This window comes from Vigna angularis, chromosome 11 (genome assembly GCF_016808095.1).
Source record: "Vigna angularis cultivar LongXiaoDou No.4 chromosome 11, ASM1680809v1, whole genome shotgun sequence".
In the NCBI taxonomy this organism is placed as follows: Eukaryota; Viridiplantae; Streptophyta; class Magnoliopsida; order Fabales; family Fabaceae; genus Vigna; species Vigna angularis.
In genome coordinates, this window is record NC_068980.1 from 893456 (window position 1) to 911539 (window position 18084).

An 18084-nucleotide genomic window follows, 5' to 3' on the forward strand; every position below is an offset into this window, starting at 1 on the left:
TGTTTCTATTTCATTTTATATTTTTTTGTTAATATTTTTTATTTTTTCTGAGAGTTGGACAGAGAGCAGGCCCTAAGGCCTTTTTCGTTCTTGCTCAAGAGAACTTGGAGTTCAGCATTTCTCCAATCCAACTATCTGACACGGTTTCCTTCCCTCTCTGATCCAGAGTACTCCTCCGTCAATCCCAGACCACGATTCCGGCCACCACAAGCCACGGCGTTGCCAGGGACAACTGTCGCCGTCCGCCGGCTCCCGCACATAGGCCGTCGCGCCACCGTCTTCTTTGCTGCCAGGGTCATCGCTGGTCTTGACGAAACGGCCACCGCGCCACCGCGAACCAGCCACCGTCGAGACCAATCACTGGGGCTCTTTCCCTTTCTCGCGTGCTCTCTCCGGATCCACCCTCACCGCCGTTCGTCACCAGGATCAAGATGGCCGCGACTGGGGCTCTTTTCGCGTGTGGCCCAGCTTCACCGTTGCTGCTCGCCGGAGCTCGCTTCTTCCCCGGCGTCCTCACTACCCTTTTTCCATTTTTTTGTTTATTGATTGGTTTGGCTGCTTTGCTGGGATTGAAAATTACTAGTGTGTTGGGTGCATATGATTGTGAGGGATATCAATTTGTAGGTTGAAGAGATGAATTTAAAATTGAACTTGAAGTTGGAGGATGAAAATGGGTGATAGTGTGAAGGTTGTGGTATCTGGGTTTGAAGATCAAGTGTTGGAGATGATGGGAGAAAATGAAAAGGGCCGTGAGGTCAGGATGAAGAAACAGAGGGAGTCAGTGTCCCTGGGCCGCTGGAGGTGATCATGGGTGTGGTTCAGAGGTGTTCAGTGCTGAGGATCAAGTGTCGGAGGTAAAGGCCATACGGTTAGGATGTTGAAGATGGTGAAGTTGGTCGTGGCTTGTGGCAGTGGGTGTTTGGCCGTGTGTGAGTGATGATGGTCGTAAGAGGCCTCGGTTGTGGCACTGGGTGAATATGGATGATGATTGTGGAGATGAAAGTCTGTGGGCAGAGGTTGAGAGAGTCAGATGAAGATGATAGGCTGTTGGAGGTGATCACAGGTGAAATGGAAGTACAGTTGGAATGGTTACGGGTGAGGGGTGGAGAGTAGTGTGTTACGGATGAGAGGAGCAGAGGGAGCCAGTGCCCCACGGCTGTGGTTCCTGGATTGTGCCCCCCCTTTGCAGTGAAGATGATGGGCTCCTTAAATTGGCAGAAGGGGTGCCATTGTCGACAGCTTTGATTGGGGAATTAGGAGCGTCGGCAGCTCTCATTGGAGGATTGGGAATGGTGGTCATTTTCAGTTATTGAAGGTGGGAATATTGGTGTAATGCACTCAGACCACCGTCGGCAGGTTTCATTGGTGCAAACTCAATAGTGGGTGTGGGAATAATTAGGGAATAATTGAGACGTATTGCCCCTTTTTTTAATTTTTAATAAAACAAATAAAAACAATAAAATATGATTACAATAAAACGAACGCCTCATACTGTTTGGACGAGTGGTAGACGAAGTGAGGACGAACGGCAGAAAAGGGCACAGACCTGAACGAGCGGTAGAAGACGGAGAATGATGGACGAGCGAGAGAAGAGTGGAATGAGCTGGACGAACGGTAGAAAGGGGAAATGATGGACGAGCGGTCGCACAAGGACAAGGACGAGCGTTCAAAACCAAACGCTGGAAGAAAATAAGCACCAAAAGTACGAACGCTGAAGGAGACCGAACGTCCAAAAGAAAAGCGAACGTTCAAATGAAGACCGAACGTTCACTAACACATCAAAAACCGAACGTTCACTAAGAATAAACAAGACCGAACGTCCAAAACCGAACGCTGAAGACATATATCATTGAGGCCGAACGTTCATCAAATCATTATGACCGAACGGTTGGCGATGACGACGAACGTCCTAAGGAAACGAAAAGCCGAACGGTTGAACAGTGCATAGGACGAACGCTTACGAAAAAGCAAGGACGAACGCTCTTCTAGGCATACGACGAGCGCCCAAAACCGAACGCTCGCTGAAAACAAATATTATGGAGACCGAACGTTCATCAAAACTTTATGACCGAACGGTTGAAGATGAGGACGAACGTCCTAAAGAACCGAAATGTCGAACAGTCGAACAGTGAAAAGGACGAACGGTCGCATAAGGGCGAGGACGAACGGTCACATAAAGGCGAGGACGAACGTTCGCACTAGGCATATGACGAGCGCTCGAAACCGAACGCTCGCTGAACACAAATATTATGGAGATCGAACGTTCATCAAAACATTATAACCGAACGGTTGAAGGTGAGGACGAACGTCCTAAAGAAACGAAATGCCGAACGGTTGAACAATGCAAAAGGACGAACGGTCGCATAAGGGCGAGGACGAACGGTCACATAAAGGTGAGGACGAACGTTTTTTCTTTTTTTTATTTTTTTATTTTTTCTATTTTTATTATTTATTAATTAATTTTATTTTTTTTTAACTCTCTTTTTTTTGTTTTTTTTATTTGACACTCATGATAAAATAAATTTATTAGTCAATCCGGACGAAATTGGGTGTTGACAATCTTCTATTTCAAGGGTTGAGCCAATTTCTTACATTACAGGGACCCTACTATCCGGATTTAATCAAGGTATTTTATTCAAATCTGAAGATATCATCAAATGGATATATGCTCAGTGAGGTCAACAAGAGAAAAATTAGATTCAAACCTGCTGATTGGTTGAATGTAGCCAACTTGAAGTACGGCGGTCAGAAATTGTGTTATTCAAATCTCCCACAGGACTTTCCATATGATCACGACATGGCATTAGCTACTATGATCATACCAGATTTGCAGGGTGGTCAAGGTGTTTTAACGGTGGGTTGTTTGAATATCAATGATAGGCTTCTGCATTATATTATTGTGCATATGTTGACTCCACGACCAGGGAATTTTGCTAGGTTATTGCATGAAGATATTTTTATGATATGGATGCTTAAAAATAATAATGCAATCAATTGGCCTCATCACATCATGCAGCATATGCTTAAATGTAAGGCCAGTGACACACCCCTCCCATACGGTGTCCTTATCACACAGATAAAGCAATATTGTGGAGTTCACGTCGATGCCGATGCCAGCACTCATATAGGGTCCCGACATCACTTTTCTATCAATTCTTTGAAGAGGATGAAAATTATTAATGTCAACGGTGTTTGGCAACACGATCTGGATGATGATGAAGAAGAAGACCAAGCAGACCCTCATCACCACACTGTGCAGCCTCCTCCACCTCTATCTAATGCTAACATGATCACTCAAATGTGGGAAGGAGTACAAGACTTGAGACACAGAATGCAGGGTATGGAACAAATGCAGGTACGGGTTCAACGTATTGAAGATAACTTGGCAAACCTTTCCCTAGACATGAACCGCCAATTTGCTCACCTCAATCAAAATGTGAACTCGATTCTTCACCATTTAGATGATTAAGTTCATTATATTTCCGATAATGTATTACATGACTTTAATATATATAAGGTTATTTGTATGTGACTTTCAAAAATTACATTATATATTAATGTTATTTTCCTTCACAAGAGCATTGGTAGTTTATTTATTTCTGTACTTTGTTGTCTGCAAATTATATTACAATTTAAAATTACATTTTAAAATACATTCATTTTACTACATTATAACTTTTATAATTTTTAAACATTAATTTTAACAATTTTTTATAATTTTTTCCTCTTCATAAACATTTTTACAATTAAATATAACATTACAAAATTACATTTTATAATACTTTTATAACTAGGGGCAATTTGGTCATCTTCATTTTCTACCAATTAAACTAATTTTTAAAATCTATCACATCAATCAAATCCTACACTAATTCTCATAAACTTTACTTCCAAATCCACTCTCAATTACCCACAAATCCACTCAAAAAAACAACATTAAAAATTACCCTCAAATCCACACAAATCCATTCAAATCATCTCCCCCAAATCCCCCCAAAAGAACACACCCTAAATGTAAAACCAAAATTTGGCTGCTAAATGAATAAATATTCAAATTTTGAATTTTGAATTTACACTTACCAACTTTAACAGCAAAAAAATTACCCAACAGCTGAGAATGTGCGAAAAAACTGAAAGAAAAAGGGATTATACAGAAACAATGAAACAAAGGATCTTGGAAAGGAAGCAGTCCAAAGCTTGCTTTAATGGGCTCGATAGAAAGCAAAAGCAAGAATCTTTTAGGGTGTGTTCTTTTGGGGTGATTTGTGGGAGATGATTTGGGGGAGATGATTTGAATGGATTTGAGTGGATTTGAGGGTAATTTTTTAGTTGTTTTTTTGAGTGGATTTGTGAGTAATTGAGAGTGGATTTGGAAGTAAAACTTATGAGAATTAGTGTAGGATTTGATTGATGTGATAGATTTTAAAAATTAGTTTAATTGGTAGAAAATGAAGATGACCAAATTGCCCCTAGTTATAAAAGTATTATAAAATGTAATTTTGTAATGTTATATTTAATTGTAAAAATGTTTATGAATAGGAAAAAATTACAAATAATTGTTAAAATTAATGTTTAAAAATTATAAAAGTTATAATGTAGTAAAATGAATGTATTTTAAAATGTAAATTTAAATTGTAATATAATTTAGTACGAAGTGATGTGAATTTATAAGTCATTGAAGTGAGAATGATTAACATTAATCAAACAACCACAATTAAGTAGCAAGTTATAATATTACATGACCTAAAAAAAATTTAAAAATTCGACATACAAATATCCTTTTAATAGTTCATCATGACGTTGATTCAGCAAGGTATCGTTGTAATGCATTGAAACGATATTGTATTGGCATCCCTATTAGACGTCTTGTATGAGATGGATGCGAAGATAAAAAATCGAAGCACTGTCTGATTAAATCATGGTCTTCAATGTTCATAGTCCGTAACAAGTTTTGAATTTGTTCTGTAGTTGGATTAGATGATTGAATCCTAGCATTTACCAGGGTGATTCGACGCTCCATGGCTTGTGTATGTCGTTCAAGAACAGCAGACAGTCTTGTTGATAAATTAATTTGTTTTTGCACTTCATCAATGATTCGAGAGTCCATCTAATTTACAGATAACAAAGTACATAATTAAATAAACTACCAATGCTCGTGTCAAGGACAATAACATTAATATATAATGTAATTTTTGAAAGTCACATACAAAGAAACTTATATATATTAAAGTAATGTAATACATTATCGGAAATATAATGAACTTAATCATCTAAATGGTGAAGAATCGAGTTCACATTTTGATTGAGGTGAGCAAATTGGCGGTTCATGTCTAGGGAAAGGTTTGCCAAGTTATCTTCAATACGTTGAACCCGCACCTGCATTTGTTCCATACCCTGCATTCTGTGTCTCAAGTCTTGTACTCCTTCCCACATTTGAGTGATCATGTTAGCATTAGATAGAGGTGGAGGAGGCTGCACAGTGTGGTGATGAGGGTCTGCTTGGTCTTCTTCTTCATCATCATCCAGATCGTGTTGCCAAACACCGTTGACATTAATAATTTTCATCCTCTTCAAAGAATTGATAGAAAAGTGATGTCGGGACCCTATATGAGTGTTGGCATCGGCATCGACGTGAACTCCACAATATTGCATGATCTGTGTGATAAGGACACCGTATGGGAGGGGTGTGTCACTGGCCTTGCATTTAAGCATATGTTGTATGATGTGATGAGGCCAATTGATTGCTATATTATTTTTAAGCACCCATATCATAAAAATATATTCATGCAATAACCTAGCAAAATTCCCTGGTCGTGGAGTCAACATATGCACAATAATATAATGCAGAAGCCTATCATTGATATTCAAACAACCAACCGTTAAAACACCTTGACCACCCTGCAAATCTGGTATGATCATAGTAGCTAATGCCATGTCGCGGTCATATGGAAAGTCCTGTGGGAGATTTGAATAACACAATTTCTGACCGCCGTACTTCAAGTTGGCTACATTCAACCAATCAGTAGGTTTGAATCTAATTTTTCTCTTGTTTACCTCACTAAGCATATATCCATTTGATGATATCTTCAGATTTGAATAAAATACCTTGATTAAATCCGGATAGTAGGGTCCCTGTAATGTAAGAAATTGGCTCAACCCTTGAAATAGAAGATGCTGCTGGAAAAATAACCCTGAATCGGTAAATGAATCAAAATTCATTATCTTGGGAGGAACTATAGTCCTTGTACAGAAATCAGCTGCATAGTTTTCCATTTGATGACTGTGTGTGCAAAAACGACGCTGATCTAATTGCTCCTCTACAGATGATCTTACAAGGGGTGCATCTTCTGCCTTAGTGAGAGTTTCTTTTCCCTTACGGTTTTTTCTTGGCCTTTTTGTTGATGATGAGGCCATCTGATAATTTCTTCAACAAATCATTTCATTAAAATAAGAAGAAAGTACATCATAAGATATTACTTATATTTCATAATAACAATGCATAACAACACATAAGAACAAATGTCATACATCGTAACCATTAACAGAACTACAAAATGACATCGACCATACAAATATAATAATTCATAACTAAATTACTAATACACAATTTCATTTAATACTAATAGAAGTAAGTGTGATATGAAGATTCCTAACAGTCACCGCCCGATATCATTTTTAATAATTTATTCCACCGCTTATGTAGTGGCAGTCCCATCAACCTCTTTGTACATGTGGGGTTTCCACATAAGAAATCATAACATTGGTCCAGCAAATTCTCGTCAGGAATGTTCATAGAAGTCAACATTTCATAAATGTCCGCCTCTGTATATGTGTAATTCGGGTTGCGACGGAGTATTTTATTTCTATCTTCCATTGCTGACACTTGACGCACGGCTGCATCAGAGATCACACCAAAATGAACATTTGATGAGCTTAAGACATTTGCAAAACCATCCAGACTAGTCGTCAACTTATCAAATTGAGAATCAATAGAATCGACCATGGGTGCCTTCCTTTTCGACCCTCGTGACGATGAAGTCCCACCAGATGGGACGGAAGGCACAGATTGAGTCTGTCCCGGACTATATTCATCGACAGATGGAGGAGGTGATGGTGGAGTTGGGTCTCTATACCCTGTCCACTGAGGCTGTTCTGGAATGTACTCAATATTTTGATTCAAATCAACACTGACATGAGGACCAACCCGCTGTCTTCGAGCTTGACGAGCAGTCCGAACACCACTCCCAGTAGCTCGATCAGCTGCCCATAACTCGACCATTAAATCGTAGTGTTTTATACTATTAACTCTCCACTTTGCCGCAGTTGGCCGCGACTGCAACAACAAACAGAATAAACACATTGCTTCAGTATATGTATAATAAGGATCCACAAAAAGTAAGTATTTTTATAAATACCTGAATAAGGTCAAGCCAGACTTCGTCCTCAGCATGAAATGTCATACTTACCGGATTCCACGCAAATCCACTCAATCCAGAAAACAAGTCATGTACCTCACGCCATTTATCTTTCAAGACTTTCTGACGATTTTTAACATTATTTTTTGTAACTGCGACATATCCAGCGCTATGAAGATGATCAACTATGTTACTATATGCTTGGGTTGTTCAGCTTCCGTCAACCCTATTACCGATTCGTGATTCCTCGATCATACAGTGTAGTAGACGTGCGTCCATGTCCTCTGTCCACTTCATGAACTCTCTAGTAGGACCAGAGGACTGAATGGCGGCTGCCTTACCTCTATTCATTTTATACCTAATGAGTCAAGAAATATGTAAGAAGTTAACATTAAACATCCTTAATATAATGTTGTTGTCATACACATAACAAACAATATGAAAATACAGTACAATAAAATACAATAACTACGATGCTTGGTAATCTCGCCACATATGATCGGCTATAGAATCCCTAATACTACTACCAATCCTATGGTCCTCTTCTCTAACTTGAGATGATGAAACATCATGTTGTTCCCTTTCATTCAACTCGTTATCAACTTCATTGAGTAATGAGTCATCATGATCCACGCCCCGAAGGAAGTTGTGTAATATACAACACGCTAGTATTATATTCGTCATCGTCTCCAATCCATAGTGTGGTTCAGTGCCACTTCCAATGATAGGGAATCTTTTTTTCAACACACCAAAAGTTCTTTCAATTACATTTCTCAACGATGAATGGCGATGATCAAACAACTCCCGTGCATTTTGTGGTCCTCTGCGTGTATATTCTTTAAGGTGATATCTTACGCCTCTATATGGAGTCAAAATTGTGCTTTTCAACATGAATCATGCATCATCGAGGTAGTATTTTCCTACAATTTTGCACATACAAAGGTAATTAGTCACTACTAAATAACTTCATGCACATGGATTGTTTAGACACTGACCTTGGGGGATAACCAACGGATCATCTCGATCAAGAGCATTTTTTAAAATTCTTGAATCTGATGCAGTGCCTTCCCATCCAGCAAGAACGTATGTGAATTTCATGTCAAAATCACACGCCGCAAACACATTTTGTGTTGGCCAATCTTTTCTTCCTCGAAATCTCGGAGCTTCAGACGTTGGAACCCTTACCCTAACATGAGTACCGTCTATGGCCCCTAAACAATCCTAAACATAAAAATATGAACTCATCATATGACTCAGAATTTGTTATCATCCTTTGTTAAAATAACATTAACAGATGTAATCAAATAACTACCTTAAAGTACGGATAAAATCGATTGTTGTTCAACACATGTGGATGAACCTCATTTCCTGATGGTTGAATTAGAAATTCTGATTCTAAAGTTAAGATAGCGTCCAACACATTGTGAAAGTGTTTGCTAACCGTCGAACCTGATCGATGAAAGAAAAAGGCCACACTACGATTCTTAACATTATGACCAATTATATGAAGAAATTCAGCAACTTGTTCCTCCACTGTCGACCGAATGGCGTCCTTAACTAACCCAGATGATCTTACTCTCTCACAAAGATTAATAAATGCCTCTGGACCCATCCGAATAATATCGCGGCACCGATTAGTATGCACAAGATATGACATTAATTGCTCCCTACGACGGTCTCTATCAGGTAGGTAATTGCTTACACTACTCGAGTCACTGGAGTACATATTCAAGATACTCAATGTGTGTCCAACAATGCATAGCATTGTTATTGCCGCCAATGAAGTGGTTATTTGTAAGTGTTGACGTATCATTGCCATAATCTTGAAGTCTACACCAACCACATCATCATCTACATCTTCGCGGTCCAAATATGATAAATCTATATATTCTTCCATCTATATTTACTTTAACAATTACACATACTACAATCAAAATCATGCATTACAATATTCATTAAACATAATTGATATATACATTAATACATTCAACTAATCATTATAAATAAACAACAATAGATACCATGACACAACGAAAACTTGTCATACATTTTTTTTAACTACATACATATACATTTTTTTTAACTACATACATATACATATAACAAATCAAATCCAGCTTTGAAATATTAATACATTCATATACTAAATAACATAGAAATATAAATGACCATAATATATTTCATTCATACATTCCAACTTGTAAATGTACACATAACCACCACTAATTCAATCATTCACATATATATATTACATCCAAATCATGTAAAACACTTACCTCTTGAAGACGTTGAACACGTATATGCACACTTGAATATAGTTTCAGCAACAGTTTTCCAGCAATGAGTTCCACAACCAATTTTGGTCAAATCACACAACCAATTTGACCTTACATGCTACCTTGCATTCAAACCTACAAATATAATCATATTGGTTTATTAGATAACAGTCTCATTTTTCAATGCTTGCACATCACTGAATTCAACTTCCAATCTTACATTAACCTTTGGCAATATGCACAAACTTCACGCGTCCACCACGATCAAAGTACCTCCAACCACAGTGAACACCTGCATCACAAACACTATGTTAGACCTCATCGTCTTTCACCCACCATGCACTTACGTCTAACAACCACTTCGCGCAACAACCAAATGCAAAGTGAACACTCTTCCATGCATTGCAGCACCTCGCTTGCCCTCCAGTCACCAACATACACCACTGCATCATGTTTCACTGCATAGGGAAAGGGATGAGCTGCTCATTATGTAAGTATTTGGTCTCTGCCAACCATGGCCGGCCACTCACTTCTTCCTTCATTACGTCTCCATACCCTTAATTTATTTTCTGGAAACACCTTACGACCCTTGATGATATGCCCCCTCAACCCCGGATCTAAGACCACATCACAACATCTCCATGGCGTTCGGACTCATAAGCCTTCCAGCACCAGGGGTCTCCAGCCAGCTCTTCCAGTTTCAACGTAATACCCCTCCAAGTAACCAAAACAACGAAGTTCTGTAATCGGTTACCACGTTGACGTAACCGATTACAGAAATGCTCACATTCCTTCACACCACTGTAACCGATAAACCAAAGGCTGTAACCGGTTACGGCTGAGACTGGCACTGTTCATCATCTTCTCAAACACGCGGATCCAGTTTCTTCATCTTCAACCACCAGCTGCTGCATTCCATCAACACGCACAACGTCCTTCTTCCTCCTCCTCTACAACCCTGCAAATCAAAACCAACAATATGTGCTTGGATACCCGAGTTTTGGTATGTTACTAACCTAACCACTTTCTCTTCTTCGTCTCAGCAAAACCTTGTTCTCTTCCTCGAGTGAGCTTACACAGCGGAGCACTGTCTCTTCGCACACACCTTACAACACTAGCAACCAATTTAGTAAGCTTTTTACCACTCAATAAATAACATCACCTACCCACAACCAACCACATATGAATTCCCACATTCTGGTCAATGCAACTTATCTTTACTGAATTTTCACTGTGTGTGGATGCAGGAATCTTTCCTGTTCAATGCCTGTATGAAGCACCGTATCATCAGTAGCTCAGGAATTTTTCAGTGGCCACGCCCCCACGCCAACCTAAGCATTCTCGTGTATGCACAGTGGTAAAGCAAACTGTTAACTGTAGAGTCTATATTTTTAATATATACCCCTTCACCATGTAATCGGTTTCTCTGGTGCACTGTGCTATGGAATCGGTTTAATTCTGCATAGGATTCACTTGAATGGAATTTAGTAAAAAGGCTCAGGGCACACACGACATTTCATCCCAAATCAGCGCAAATCTTCTCACATCCGCGGGTGACAAAAAATGTATGAATCCCGCAAATCCATCTTTGCTTTTCCTCGCTCTCTCCCTTAAATGAACACGACGCAACTACATTTGCTCGCTCTGTAATTCGCATGAACAGTAAATTCTGTTCATGCGAACACAGCCTTAGAGAGAAAAGGAGTTAAACTGCACTGACATTATGAGCATTCCAACTACGTGTAAGAACAATATGAAAGCATGTTTTCCAAACGTAATGCGACGTGTTAGAAGGCTATGTTGAAAAATGTCAAATTCTAGTGTAAGAAAAATACCCTGCCTAATGTCCAATTTTTAAGTGTGTTTCAATTTCCACTTTTAGTTAATTTTGTGTTATTTTGAAAATTGTGTTTGGTTGATCCTTTATATTTTGTTTTTTATAGTGATGGTTCAAAGTGTATATTTTAGATAACGTCTTCTTTATTCGGAGTAATTTATCGAAATTAATTAATTATTTTTTTGTTGGTCAAGAAAATGAATAAACGGCCTAATAGGAAGTAGCCTTTGCAAAACATATTTTATTTGGACAAATTGAGCAAACAAAATTAAATAATTTTTGTGGGTTTAAAATTATGAATGAATTTAATAGAATAATATAAAATTAAGAAACAAATAAAATAATGATATTTTTTTAATTACGTTTTACAAAAGTTATTTTCGCTTTATGTCAAATATTTTACCGATAAATATCATATTTCTTTTATTAAACAATTTAATGATCATTAAATTATTTAATGCAGTAAGTAACCAAGTATTTTATTTGATAACATTTATCTCGACCAATCAAACAATCTTCAAACAAAAAACCCCTCACAATAAACAACCGTGACAAACCAATGTTAAAATATAACTTAAAATTATATAAAATGTCCATGAATATATTCACACATTAACTATTACTCCAGAAAAAAAAAACGATTTCCTTGTCATTTACTTCTCTATCCTTTAGAACATTATCATTTACACAGAGCCTTTTCATAATATATTTTTTTAGTTTCCACGGAAATATATTTTAGAAACATTTTATCAATTTTAACACAAATTACCCATTTGATTACAATAATACTCTAAGTTTTAAAAATATCATTAAGAGGAGTACACATACGGTTGAAATACAAGCGATTCTCACACCATGAAAAGGGTCATTGTCCAACTGTCTCGCTAAAAATCCATCTAAACACACCCTAAGGCAATTGACACAGATTGATAAATTCATAGAAATTAGATCACTAGATGAACCCCTTCATCTCAACGAAGAATTGATACATAAAACCCACCAAAAATGAAATTAAGAAATGCCTATTTATAGAGAAAAGAAACAAGGAACTTTGTTCAATATTGCAGGTCAGTCTAAAAGGACGTGTCCTCTACCTCGCGACAATAAAATTGCAAATTCCTAAGCAGTACATTTCTTGAACAGATTCAAGCGTAATTTTTAGGGAATTTATGCGTTTTGCTCTTCAGCATCGCCATTTTCACCGTCTTCAGCAGCAGCAGCCGCCATCAATTCATCGAAGTTTGCTGTTTTCCCAAGTACTATTTCAATCTAAAACACGAGTCATCAAATGCAAAAACTTAGGCTAGTTGTAAAGCAGATTCCAAAGCTATGGGTAGCAAGTAAACTGTTAGACGATGATATGAAATCACATGCACATGATCATACACATCAACATAAAATTCTAGAGTAAACATGTGTTTACAGACTTACCTTGGCCTTTTGAACAGGTCTACCTCTGGAATCGTCCTTTATGTCAACAGTTGATGTCGTGATTTCTGCATGAAGATTGCGTCATTAACAAATTAGATTACATTATTTATCCACTGAAGAATAGGATAGATGTACGAGAGCAAAAAGGGATTTCACAGAAAATAAATGGGAAAAAAATTGAATCTCACTCTTCTCCACAGCAAGTCCGTTGTTTTTCAAAATTTCAGCAACAGTTACCACTGTGGCAATAGCTGCAATAAACAAAAATGGGGTTGAAAATTCGGAAATCATATTAAGATCGGAATCAAGGAAAGAGAATAGGAAAAAGAGAGGTACAAAAGTCGCGTAAAAAATCAGTGCATTGTAATAAAGTTCTACAAAATAAGGAAACAACATGACAGCCACATAAAATACTGCTGTCTCAATTATAAAATTTTAGAAGTTATTGCAAATATACTTATCAGACTGTTGCAACAGTTTTCTCCCAGTATTTATATCTTCTACACAAATGAAATAACAGATGATGAAAGACAATGGCACATTATAGGAGAGCATAGCAGCAATTTGTGTGATATATCAATGTTACTAAGATATATGCTTCAAAAACCAAGTTGATCGTTTAGGTATATTCTTTGGGTAAATTTGTGATTTCTCTCTAATTTTCTATGAATTTTTTGCTATGAGAATATACTAGCTTTCGAAACCCTTCAAAACCCTTCTGCCTTGAACATTACACATTACAAGACTACATTTTTTTCTGTTCCTTCACACTTTACCAGTCTATTGTTTTATCTAATTAGCTAAACTTTTTCCTGTTAATTTCATTACCAACTTTCATTTTTCGACTTCATTACTCCACTCTTATTCCTTCTAGATTGACATTGATTGCATGTGTAAACTCTAAATTATTATATATCATTAACTTATGAGTTTTTAGTACTTATATTTCTAATATTAATAAGTTTGATTTATAATGGTAATAATATCATCATAGAATTTTCAACTTACACGTACACGCCATTTTCTCATATATATGTAATGGATTACACTTCAAACCCACACTAGAAGAAATGCCCGTGTGCAGATCTTCACGAAGAGTCAAGGGGGAAACTCTAATTACAGGACCTCACAAATACATCTACATCAAAAATTAGTTTATCTGATTTGACAGAGTCACATTTACCCAATGGATACAATGGGATCAGCAAAGCAAAAATATGGGCTACAAACCTCCGACTTATTATGTGGAATTTCATGAAGAATCAGAGCATAGGAGGCCAGTGATGTGATGCTTTAAACTGAGCATAAGTACATATATAGGTTTAACACCAGAATCACAGTAGAGAAAGTTTAATTCAGAGGAAAATATGAAAGGCTTGAATCAAAGTCCAAGACTGAAGGCGTTCAAAAGTTCAGGGCATGCAGGGGTAGCCAATGAAACCTAATCAAATTATATATGTTCACAAGAGTAATTTTCTGTTCAACAAAATTTGAAGTGCAATCATTCTTAAGTTTATTAAAATTCCCAATAGAACAGAGCTATATTTAGCAAAGTTTTAATAATAACACCTGAGTGAACACAGATCATTGATTCCACATTGATAATCAACAAGTAACCAATAGAACCAACACCAGCAAAATTCAACTAATAAAACTCAAAAACAGAAACAAGGAGAGGGGTTTCAATACCCATTCCTAGAGCTGAAAGTTCGACCTCGTTATGCTGTTGCATGTATCTCTGCACATTCACAAAAATCAAAATGAAGAGATAAATAAAAAATAAAACACTCGCTTCAAAATCGAAAATACAGAGACATGGCGTGATACTACCTTGGCGAGATTAACATAGAAGAATAGGGGCTTCTTGGTGTTAGAGACCTGAATACGATTCTTCTTGTAGGAATCGGTAATGTTGATGTTGTTCACTCCCTCTGTTATGCCTTCCATTGCTCTCTTTCTCACTCACACTCTCCCAATGCTAACAACCAAAAACCCTAAGGATTTGTTTATGAAATGTGATTGAGAAATGCAGAATCCGAACCCCTAGCACAGGATGTACTCCTTTCTTACTCCCAAGGGCCTGGGCCTAGGCCCAACATTATATTCACAGTTCACAGTTCCAACTAAATCACACTCGGCCAAGCCCATGAGTATGAATGCAACAGTAATAGTAATAATGGAACATTGACATTTTCAATGAACCATTATTTTATATATATATATATATATATATGTATTGATGGGAAGACTTGCATTTTTGTGCAGATCATTAGTAGGGATGAAATCAGTGTAAGAGAATTATATTATTTTTTCTATATTTTAACTTAATTAATTAATCTAGTTCAATTTAATATCTTAGGTTGAGTTGGATTAAATTTAACATAAAATATGCATAAATTCAACCCCGATCCTATATTTTTTTAATGGATTGAATAATTAATTTGTCCAAATCTTATATAACTTAATCCGGAAACATTTCTACTTTAAATTTATTTATATAAATTAAAATTGAATGATAAAATCATTCATTATAATTATTATTACTTATTTAAAGTTAAAAAATATAATTAAATAAAATAATAGATATGAGTATTATTTTAACAAAAGCAAATAAGATTTTTGTTTCTCATCCAAGGGACAATTTCTTGCCCAAACAAGATGCATCTTTTGTACAAGTGATACAATCTCACTCAAGCGAGAAAAATTTCATCGAAGCAAAAAACCCTCACCCAAGTGTCTTATATTTCTATACTTTTTTTCATTTTTAATTTTATCCTTTTATTATTTCCTCTTAAATTTAGTTTATTTTTATTTCTTATAATAAAATTATTTAACCAATAATATATATTTATTAATAATACAAATTATTTACATTGTCATGCAAAAAATTGTTTCTCTAACTAATTATTTCACTATATTCATAAATAACACTGTTACTTTTTCACAATTAAAATTTTCTGCCAATTTCTAAAACGTGAATTATGTCTGAAGTTCAAATTATATTGTTAATCAATTTAATTCATTATTTATATCTTTAAAATTTATTTTAAAAATTAGTTGATTTTTAAAATAAATAAATAAATACTTATTTTACTCTGTGTCATTATATACATTTTAATCATTTTTTAATATATTTATTATTAAAAAGTATTTTATATTTAAAGTATTAATTTCTTTATACTATTTGTTTTCATTTTTTATTTTATTCTTTTACAAATTCTAATTATTTTATTATTTAATAAATTATTAAATAATAACTTATATTTAAAGTATTATTTTTTTTATACTATTTTCTTATTTTTAATTTTATTATTTTATACTAATTATCTTAAAATATACTAATGATGCATTTATGTTGTCATTAAATAAATTTATAAATATATATTATATTAAGTATATTATTTAGATGAATCTAACTACATCCATTTAGATTATAGTATAACAAAACTATTAAATAAAAAAAATTATATTTATAGTATTAATTATTTTTCTATACTATTTTTTTTATTTTTTATTTTATTTTTTTATGATTTCTATATCATTTAGTAAAATAAAATTTTAAAAAATATTTTTTTTAAAATAATATTATTTAAAAGTAATATATATTTATTGATAATATAAATTATTTATGTCTCGTATAAAAAATTATCATATAATAATTTTTGTTTTACAAAAATTCTCAAATAAAATTACATTTATTTTTTATATTAAACTATAAATTGAATATAACTTTTAAACAGGAGAAACACTTCGAGATCATGTGTACTCGTTATTCAACTTTCATTAAAAAATAAAAAAAGTCACTGTAATTGGGTTCTTGCTTAATCCATATAAGAAGTATTAGAGATATTAAAGTATACCACAAAGGACACATATTGTATTAGTAATGTTGACCAGGTACTAATTTATTGTTATCGCCCACAGAATACACTGGTTTCATTTATATATATATATATATATATATATATATATATATATATATATATATATATATATATATATATATATATATATATAAAACTCAGTTTTATAAAAATCAAAATAATTTAAGTTGTTTTTCCCTAAAGCTAGAAACATAATATTTTTTCTTTAATAAAATACATCTTTCTGCATTGTCTATTATTTATTATCTTTTTTTTTTGTTTATTTTTTTTTGTGAATACTGTTTACTGTTATTATAATACCCAACAAGGAACATCTACTTGTATGAAATTGAAAATCACAAGCAACATATAGAAAATGCGATGATTGCGTGAATGAACAACAAAATTAAAATTAAAAAATGAAAAATCACGATTTTATTAAGTAATAAAGCGATTATGCTATTTGTTTAAAAATAATTTAACATGTTTTTTTTTCAATATGAGTGAAAATGTTTTTTTTTTCTGCTACACACGGGATAAAATGAGGAAAATCTGCAAGAAATAATGGAGACATATGATAATTCAGACACAATGCATGGATACTAACTAATGAAAGCAATAGCTACCTCGTGTTATTAGAAAAATCTTGAAGGAGCTATTTAAAACAAGAAAAATGACGTGTAGGAAATAGAAAGTTTTTTCCTTTTTCTAGAACAATATTTTTTACTGTAATACATCCATAATACATGGAAATAGAAAAGATGAGAAATAAATAGAAAATATGATAAAAACTAACTAATTGACCACGTGTATTTTCTAATAAAACAAAATTATTATTCTGAATCCTATCTAAAAGTAGATCAATATTATTTAGAAATGATTAAAAAAATTCAATAAAAAAAATTGGGTTAAAATAACATTTTTAACTTAAAAATTTGAATTAATATGATTCTCTCAAGTATGACTGTATGATAACTAATCTTACGGATTAGCTAGATCAGTATATTAGTTCAGTTTCATTAAAAAGTTAGAATTTGATAACTTAGTTGAAGTCTGATATAATTTGATCAATATCTAGTATAATTCGTCCAATATTTAAACGAGTTTAGACGACATTTTTTTCAATTTAGAATCAATCCAACAACTATTTTTCATGTAAGATAAAAAAATTCAACTCATTTTCATGTGATATATTTCAATAACAAATAAAATATAGGCGGATCAACCTAACAGGAAATGAGTCGGATTGTAAATTCAACTAT

The 18084-nt window shown here is 34.5% G+C and overlaps 2 protein-coding genes across 2 annotated transcripts; both read right to left on the reverse strand.

Moving 5' to 3' along the window:
- Positions 1–8309: 8309 nt before the first annotated feature.
- On the reverse strand, positions 8310–9312 carry LOC128194740 (protein ALP1-like). The gene is made up of 3 exons (XM_052870754.1): positions 8728–9312; positions 8411–8636; positions 8310–8335 (listed from the first exon to the last, which is right to left on the reverse strand). The coding sequence occupies exons 1-3, from the start codon at positions 9310–9312 to the stop codon at positions 8310–8312; spliced, it is 837 nt and encodes a 278-aa protein (XP_052726714.1).
- Positions 9313–12534: 3222 nt separating this feature from the next.
- LOC108332378 (uncharacterized protein At2g34160) lies at positions 12535–14998 on the reverse strand. The gene is made up of 5 exons (XM_017567614.2): positions 14790–14998; positions 14649–14697; positions 13148–13210; positions 12960–13024; positions 12535–12797 (listed from the first exon to the last, which is right to left on the reverse strand). Exons 1-5 carry the CDS (start codon positions 14904–14906, stop codon positions 12696–12698), a joined length of 396 nt encoding a protein of 131 aa, XP_017423103.1. The 5' UTR covers positions 14907–14998; the 3' UTR covers positions 12535–12695.
- Between the last annotated feature and the right edge of the window lie 3086 nt (positions 14999–18084).